Source organism: Lutjanus erythropterus, unplaced genomic scaffold (genome assembly GCF_056507025.1).
Source record: "Lutjanus erythropterus isolate fLutEry1 unplaced genomic scaffold, fLutEry1.hap2 Scaffold_160, whole genome shotgun sequence".
Lineage (NCBI taxonomy): Eukaryota > Metazoa > Chordata > Actinopteri > Lutjaniformes > Lutjanidae > Lutjanus > Lutjanus erythropterus.
The window spans coordinates 125,561-134,036 of NW_028146637.1; the positions used below are offsets into that span (position 1 = coordinate 125,561).

The following is an 8,476-nucleotide window of genomic DNA, read 5'->3' on the forward strand; positions in this document are numbered from 1 at the left end:
TGTTTTCAAGTCAACAAGTAAGAAATAAAATTACACCAAAACTGATCCCTTTTTTTAGTATCATTATTTAGATTTTTACTCTTGTTTTTATGTCTGCTGGCAAAAAAAAAAGAAAATTAGCTCTCTTTACCCATTTTTGTTTTCTGGTTCAAAGCACTAACTTGAGGGTATACTCCCTCTTGTGGCAAAAACAGGCAATAACTCAGGGTTTCATCTGTTCAATGTGTGAGTATACCTATGAATTGCTGGCTAAAAATTACACATTTATTTTTCAGAGAGGAAACTAGTGCCCAGTGACTGTTTAGCTATCTCTGTTACATCTGAACATAAAACAATAAGTCCCTGAGTAAATGGGACAACACAACCTTCAAATACTATTTCTGTATTTGCTTTTAACTAATATCTTGCCTTTAACTTATAATATTTGTGCCTTTAGTGATGCTTTCCTTCATTGCCTAACTGACACAAGCCATATATATTATATATATTGATATATTGTTTATTTAATGTAATTTCATTGTAGTTGAAGGCAAACACAGAATTAATGTTTGAAGGTTGCAATGTCCTGTTTGCTAAAACATACATGTATTGTTTTCCATTTTGATATGACTGACAGGAAGACTTGACACAGAAGTTAAAGTAACTTTATGAAAATAAAAAATATATATCAATATAATAAATATTCATTGGATATTGTTTAAAGGCAAATACAACATTAATATTTGAAGGTTGTAATGTCCTAAAGCAGTAGTTCCCCCAAAAATGAAAATTCACTGAGTGAAGATCTCCAGTTCACAAAACACTCCCGGGGTTTCTGTGGAAAACAGTGTTGCAGCCAAATCCAGTACAATTGAAGTGAACAGTGACCAATTTTAAAATGTTAAAAGAATACACACAAAAACCCCCACAAAATGTCTCATACTGCTCATGTGGTGTAATCCAAGTGTCCGTAAGTTGCGACATTAAAATTTGACCCAAAAAGACGCCATTTACACCATGTTTTTAGCCTAAATGTCAAGTGTAGCCTCTCAGACTGTAGCTGCTTGCACAGAGATAACTGAACAGTCAGATTCCTCCTTGAAAAATAAATATGTAATTTTTAACCAGTAATTCATAGGTATACTCACACAATGTACAGATGAAACCCCAAATTGTTGCCTATTTATGCCACAAGAGGGAGTATACCCTCAAGTTAGTGCTTTTAAGCCAGCAAAGAAAAATTGGTCAAGGGAGCTAATTTTCTATTTTTACTGGCAGAAATAAAAACAAGAGAGAAATCCAAATAATTATTGTAAATTATACTGGTGTTATCTTATTTCTTACTTGTTGACTTGAAAACCGTTGAAAGGCAGACATCTGACCTGGAAGTTAAATTAGTTCTATCAAAATAAGAGCCAGGAGAATCGAGCTTATGAGCTTATGAAGAGAAGAGTGTTGCCCCTCAATAAAAATTTTCAGGTTAAGTATAATTATGATTCACTCTGGTAATTATTTTGATATTTGAGATCCTATTTCTTTCTGTTACAAATTTTATCTTTTCAGATTCGAATATTATTTTTTATAGTTTCAAATCTTTTTTTCACTTTCGGATCTTTCTGTTTCAGTTTCAGATCTTTTCTTTTCAGTTTCAGAATTTGGTATGTACTCCTTACAGCAGTGGTTCCCAACCTTGGGTCAGGACCTCAAAATGGGTTTGACAGATACTTAAATAAATAATTGCTAAATTAAAATTAAATGAATCTTTATAATGTTAAAAACACAACCTCAGCCGCTCAATTAAATATGGTGGGTTAAGAGAGAGCATTATAATATATGTTTTAACCATATATTGCCGATATTTGATCACGAGCCAAAGAAGCCTGGGAACCACTGCTGTAAGGAGTACGATTCACAAACACTAGCTGATAGCATCAGGCCTAGGGGTGTGAATCTCACTGACTGAGACAATTCGATACGTATCTCAATACATGTTCAACAATACGATATATTTTATAAATCTTTAAGCGGCCAACGATTCGGTTCGAAACGATTCAATTCTGATACAATACGATACAATACGATACGACGCAATACAAGACAATGCAATGTGTCAGTCTTTACATTTTGATTCAATTAATGCTATGTTTGTAGAGTGCTGTTAGTTGCCAAAAAATCCTGATAGTTTTACTAAATATAGTAACAGTAGAGACAGAGAGGGAGACTTTACAGTGATGTTTATATCTTATTATGAGTCTCATGTGTAAATGAGATAAATGAGAAACATTTTTCACTTTTATTTCATTTATTATTTGCAGGAAAAGATTAGAAATAATGTAATAAAATCAGTTAGAATTAAACAGCTCTGACTCACTTAAAACTGGTTTACAGCTAATTCCTGTTCTGCATCACATAAAAGACAAAATCATATAACAAAACGGAGCAAACAAAAGATCCACTACCCCAGAAATTACTACGTACTTTGTTGTATCAATTCAAAGATTTCATGAGATGATCACAAAGTAACGATGGGATTGTCCTTTGCCAGTGGTTATTTCTCTGTGTTTTTTGAATGTGTTTTTTTTTTTTTTATTCCAGAGGAATTATACAATTGCTTGTCCTATATTATGTTTTTGGCATGCAGTGTTTTGTGTCACCATGTTTTTCACTTTAACACTCAGTGTGTATACTGGTGTTACAAGACTTTGCTGCTGGGTGTAAAATACAGAGTGGCAAGTGCGTTATCACTATTAAGGTAAGCTGCTTCCATGTGGTATAGCGTAATAGGAGTATGACTATAAAAGTATTGGTTCTTTCTTTGTCAGACCTGGGCCCCGTTTCCCAGAGCCTTCGTAGCGCTACGTGCATCGTAAGTTGTATTTCAAGGTCTCCCTTAAGGTTGTCCCAACTCTGGGAAACAGCCCGTAACCTTAAACCATTAATCAAACCACTAAATAAATGCAGTCAATCAGACAACGTAAAAACTCATTTTATATTTCACTATTATAAAAATATCGGGTTTTTATTGTGTTGTGTACTTTCAGTAGTGAGTGACAGGTAAACACACACAAAGGGCAACCATTTATTGCATACTGCAGTTAGAAACTGACAATAATTAGCTGATAATTAACCTGATCAGCCACAAAGTAATTGATACACAAATTATTAAACCATTAACCAACCAACATTATTAGACCAACTGTATGATTAGAATTGTATAGATTGCAGTGTCCATGGCCAATTCCATTCTATTTAAAGTCTGACCTTTGCTAATTCAAATTTTCTTTCTTTGTAAGACCTGTAATCGGCAGTATACAAAAACATTTTTGGAAAATTGAATTGTACATTCATAATAAATCACTGGCAATGAAATCTTTTACATTTTCTTCAAAAGTGCTCCGGGTCACTCTTAGCCTCAGTCTTATCAAGTTTATATACCAGAGGAACCGCAATCTCTTGTGATGGTAGGCAGATGTAAACAAAACAGAGGCTGACTTCATGCAACAGTTTGCTGTAGTAATGCTTAGCAGTAGACTTGCACCGATAAATCGGCAGTGCTCGGAACCGGGCCGGTTTTCACGTGATTGGCTATGACCTGCGACTGGCCGGTCAATCTAAAATTCGCCGGTCTAAAGCGCCGGTCAATTTCCCACCGCGCCGCGGCAGCAAAAAAAAAAAAAAAACACACACTAAGCATTTGCATTGCTTCTTCTTTCCGGCTATATGCTAACGCGTTGCAAAGTGTTTAGCAGTCCATGCACCCCCACACCCCCACAATGCCTCGTGGGATACGTCAGCCCTTACATCAGCCTGCCCAGGTCAATAACATCAGCAGCGCACAAACACGCACATGTGCAACTCACGGCTTTAGTGACCTACACCATGTCAGCCGTATGGAATTTTTTTAAAGTGTGTGAGGAGGATAACAAGTTTGCAGTATGCAACACCTGCAAGGCTAAAATAGGGCGTGGAGGAACAACACCGAAAACGTTTGGTACGACTAATCTCATCCGACACCTAAAACAACACCACCTTGCAGAGTCTGCTAAGTTTGAGGAGGCTAGCAAGAGCCAGGACAAGGGTAAACGCCACGCAGCTAAAACAAGTAGTGACAGTGAGCCATCCACAAGCCAGCAACCCATGTTTTCTTTTCTAAGCAAAGAAAGGTCAAAAGTAATTACAAAAAAGATAATGGAATTCATTGCTTTGGACGACCAGCCATTCAACGAAGTTGAAAACATGGGGTTCCGAAATCTCATTCACTGTCTGTCCCCAAGATATGATATCCCAAGTCGCCGGTATTTCTCAGATGTTGCGCTGCAAGAAATGTTTGAGGATGTGTCACGCCACATTCGCAGCACCTTGCATGCCTGTAGAAACACACAGATCAGTTTTACAACTGACCTCTGGACATCAAATGTAAGTCTTATGTCCATGCTTAGTCTTACGGCACAGTGGGTGGATGAGAATTTTGAATTACATCAAGTAATGCTTCAGTGCCAAGAGATGTCGGGGTCTCACACTGCCGCAAACCTGGCCACAGCATTGGAGGGAATGTTACAGCATTGGGAAATTGATAAGGCGAGGGTTCATGTTGTGATCAGAGACAACGGGAAAAACATGATCAAAGCCATGAAAGATGCAGATCTGCCGAGCTTGTCCTGCATGGCGCACACGTTACAGCTGGCACTTAACGATGGTGTGTTTTCCCAACGAAGCGTCGCTGGCGCAGTTGCAACTGGGAGAAAAATTGTCGGACACTTTAAACACTCACCACTGGCCTACTCCCGACTGTATGATATCCAAGCACAGCTAGGTCAACCAAGGAAACGCCTGCAGCAAGATGTCAACACAAGATGGAACAGTACCTTCTATATGCTGGAATCGCTGACTGAGCAGAGACTTGCGCTTGGGGCATACGCTGCGGAGCATGACGTACCGGCCACTCTGACAGCGCACCAGTGGGATTTGATTCAGAATGTTCTCACTCTCCTCGCCCCCTTCGAGGAGCTTACTAGGGAAATAAGCTCATCGGCCGCAACAGCTGCAGACGTCATCCCGTCAATCACTGTTCTTAAACGACTTTTGGAGAGAAGCGCAGATACGGACCATGGAGTGGGCACAACAAAAACCACCTTGTTGGAGGCAGTAGAGAGAAGGTTTCAAAACATCGAGAAGGAGACTCTTTACACCTTGGCCACAGTTCTTGACCCGAGGTTGGTTGGTTATTTATTTATTTATTTTTTTATTTATTCATTCATTCATTCATTCATTCATTCATTCATTTATTTATTTTCTTATTTAATTATCCTATTTATTCAGCAAATTTATTTAGATATAGCCAATTTATTCATGTATGCTTTAGATAAATTAATGAATGGATTTCACCTTTAGGCCTACATAACCTGTTAATGTCTCAAAAATCGTTATAGTTGATTCATTTTGATATGATTACTTTATGGTTTATTTATTGCTTTGTGCCAAAGGTACAAGAATCGTTACTTCTCAAGTGAGCTGAAAGATCAAGTGCAACAGGACCTTCAGACTGCACTGCAGAAGGAGACCAGATCCACAGCCGTGGAACCTGCCACTGAGTCATCCACGGCCTCTGGACCTCACCCAGGGGAAGCATCCGCAGCCAAAAGGCCATGCAGTTTGCTGCTTTCACTTCATGACGAAATCCTGAGGGAGACTACTGAGATGGAACAACATCTGGCCAGCCCCTTGTCTGTGCAGATACAGAGCTACCTGTCAGAGGCACCCATTGGCAGAGGAGAGAATCCATTGGCCTACTGGAGGATTAACAAAGAACGTTTCCCTTCTCTGGTGCCACTTGCCCGAGCTTACCTCTCTGCACCATGCACCAGCGTTGACAGTGAGCGCTTATTTAGCTTGGCCGGACGTGTGACAGATGACAGGAGGAGCAGGCTATCGGGTGATAAAATACAAATGCTTCTGTTTGCCAAAAAAAACCTGCCATTAATGTACAAATAGCCTAGTCATGAGTGTGACCATAACAACAATATGGGCACTCACGTTTCTTACCATTCCAAGTTAATTCCGTGTGTTGACTGTCAAATATCTTAATGCCAAATAGGCCTGTTTATTTTAGTTTTAAGTTATTTATTCTAGGCCTACACTGCTAATAAACGCACCTGTTTTCATAGTTCAAAGTTCATAGTTCTGCACTTTGTAGATTTTTTTTATTTATTATGCATTTTTTACTTTATTTTAATACTGCACCTTAAGTTGTGAACAAGAAGGAAAATGATTCTTAACCTGTCACAGTTTGTTTGACATGATTATTGAAAAGCTGGTCATATCTTGGTTAAAATGTTCCAATAAAGGAAAGTTTGCAATATCTTGTGTGCTGTAAAGTGGTTTAGAAAAAATCAAATCGGTATCGGCCAAAATCGGTATCGGCCATCCAAACACTCTGCAAATCGGAAATCGGTATCGGCCCAGAAAATTGTAATCGGTGCAAGTCTACTTAGCAGTGAGAAAAAAAAAACAAAAGAAGAAACCTGAAGAAGTCTGGATGATGTTTGGAGATGTTTGCTGATATAAACATCCAGAGTTGCAAAGTCGGACAGATGAATGTAAAACTGTGACAGAATAAGCTGATATGTATTCACTCGACTGGAGAAATGTGCCCACATTAAGAACTTACACGGACATAAATCTGCAAGCCAAACTGCTGCTGCTAGCATTACTAACATTAGCCACATTGTGTGTCAGGCTGGCAGCTAACATTAGCTCTGGGTCCTTTACACGCAGACACTGTGACCCTCTGGTCTGAAAAGGTGAAGCGTTTAGTGAGTTGTTGTCATGTTTTGTACAGCAATGTGTGAGGCTTGTATTGCACAGCGCAAAATAACGCGCATTTCAGCGGCATTTAAAGTACGATTTTGCGATTGTAGACTGTGATTAACGTCTTCAAATGGCTCTTAATAAACACAGTATTTTTTTCGGACAGTGTTTAACATCATAAATCAATACATTCTACTACATTTTAGCAGCTTTCTGAGTGTTTTCTTAGTGTTAGACCAGTCGATTAGTCTAAATTCAATTTTGCCTTAATCGACAGGGAAATTAGTCACCAGGAACATCCCTAATGGTGACTAGGGATGTAACAATACATTCAACTCACGATTCGATACAATTTCTGATACTGGCTTAATGATACTATTTTTTTTATTTCACATAATGAGATTGCAGACAAATTATGACTAAAAAATATTCCTGTAATTAATTGTCAGACAAAAAACACAACATTTCTGAGGTAGGGTGTAGCTGCAAAACACAAACTATGCGATGAATGTATATTTAATAGGGCCGTCAAAGTTAACGCGTTAATGCTTTAATGTGAATTCCTTTTTAACAACACTTTTTTTTTTTTAAACTTTATTTTTATTATTTTCTTTTAAACAAAAACAGAACTTAAAACAGACAGGGTCATCACAGGTGTAGAGAAATGCTAAACATACAGAATGAGGATTGAATGAACCCGGTTTACATTCATTGTCGAAAAAGTCCTTTATGTCCATGAGTGTTATTTGAGGTCCAAAAAGTTTTTATGATCCTTGGCTCCATTTAATGCTAGTCCTCAGTGTTTCCTTCAAAGTGAGATGTCTCCCATTCTTTCTTAACTTAAAAGTCTGCTCTGTTTGTGCATAGGAAAAATACATTACATTGTTTCTCCAACCAAACATGTATAAAGAAATCACTACAGTTTCAAATAGGACTTCCATTTTTTTCAGGGAAAAGGTCAATCGTTCCATAGTATAAATGTCATTAACTATTTCTATCCACTCAAAGGTTTTAGGAGGTTCTATGCTCAACCATTTTCTGGTTATTGCTTTTCTTTACTACGTTATATGTTTTTGAAAGTTGTTGAAAGGTATCTAAGCCTCTATTGGAGGATATCATACAGTATGAGGTCATGCCTGCATTTGTCCAGAGTTTAAATCTGTTTTCAAATTTAGCCGGTGTGAATTCTGTGTCATACGCCACCCAGTGTAATATTCGTTTATTCCTCTCGAAGTTCAGGTCTTTAAATTCTTTATGCCAAATGTTTAAGGGGACTGCAGTCCATTTAGATAATTTGTCTAAATATTTCTTCTGAAGGGATTTTTCCCCAAATATAGATTGAAGAGGTATGTTTGTTTGAGTTTGTTCTATGTCTTTCCGTTGCGCATCATATGTAGGATCACACAGAAAACGTAACTGTGCTGCTTTGTAATAATCTTCTAAGCAGGCTGAAGCCCTTCCTCCTCTGTCCTTGGGTAATTGTAATGTTTGAAATCGAATCCTGGGTCTTTGCTTTCCCCAAATGAAGGTTGAAATCATTCTGTTCCACTCACTGAATTGCTTGGGAGGGACATCAACAGGCAATGACTGAAAAAGGTAGAGCAGCCTGGGTAATATATTCATCTTTATAACGTCTATTCGATTATACGTGTTCATTGGTAATAATGACCAGCGATTTAAATCGGCCTTA

At 38.0% G+C, this 8,476-nt stretch overlaps 1 protein-coding gene across 1 annotated transcript; it reads left to right on the forward strand.

The window, feature by feature from the left end:
- Positions 1–3,527: 3,527 nt before the first annotated feature.
- LOC146304284 (zinc finger BED domain-containing protein 4-like) lies at positions 3,528–6,287 on the forward strand. Its single transcript, XM_084714230.1, has 2 exons — positions 3,528–5,192; positions 5,463–6,287. Exons 1-2 carry the CDS (start codon positions 3,700–3,702, stop codon positions 5,968–5,970), a joined length of 2,001 nt encoding a protein of 666 aa, XP_084570356.1. The 5' UTR covers positions 3,528–3,699; the 3' UTR covers positions 5,971–6,287.
- The last annotated feature ends 2,189 nt before the right edge of the window (positions 6,288–8,476 follow it).

Excerpts from the sequence above, each read along its gene's own strand:
- LOC146304284 (XM_084714230.1), top strand. The coding sequence starts at position 3,700 with ATGCTAACGCGTTGCAAAGTGTTTAGCAGTCCATGCACCCCCACACCC. Across the intron at positions 5,193-5,462 it reads GCCACAGTTCTTGACCCGAG|GTACAAGAATCGTTACTTCT; the intron begins GTTGGTTGGTTA and ends TTTGTGCCAAAG.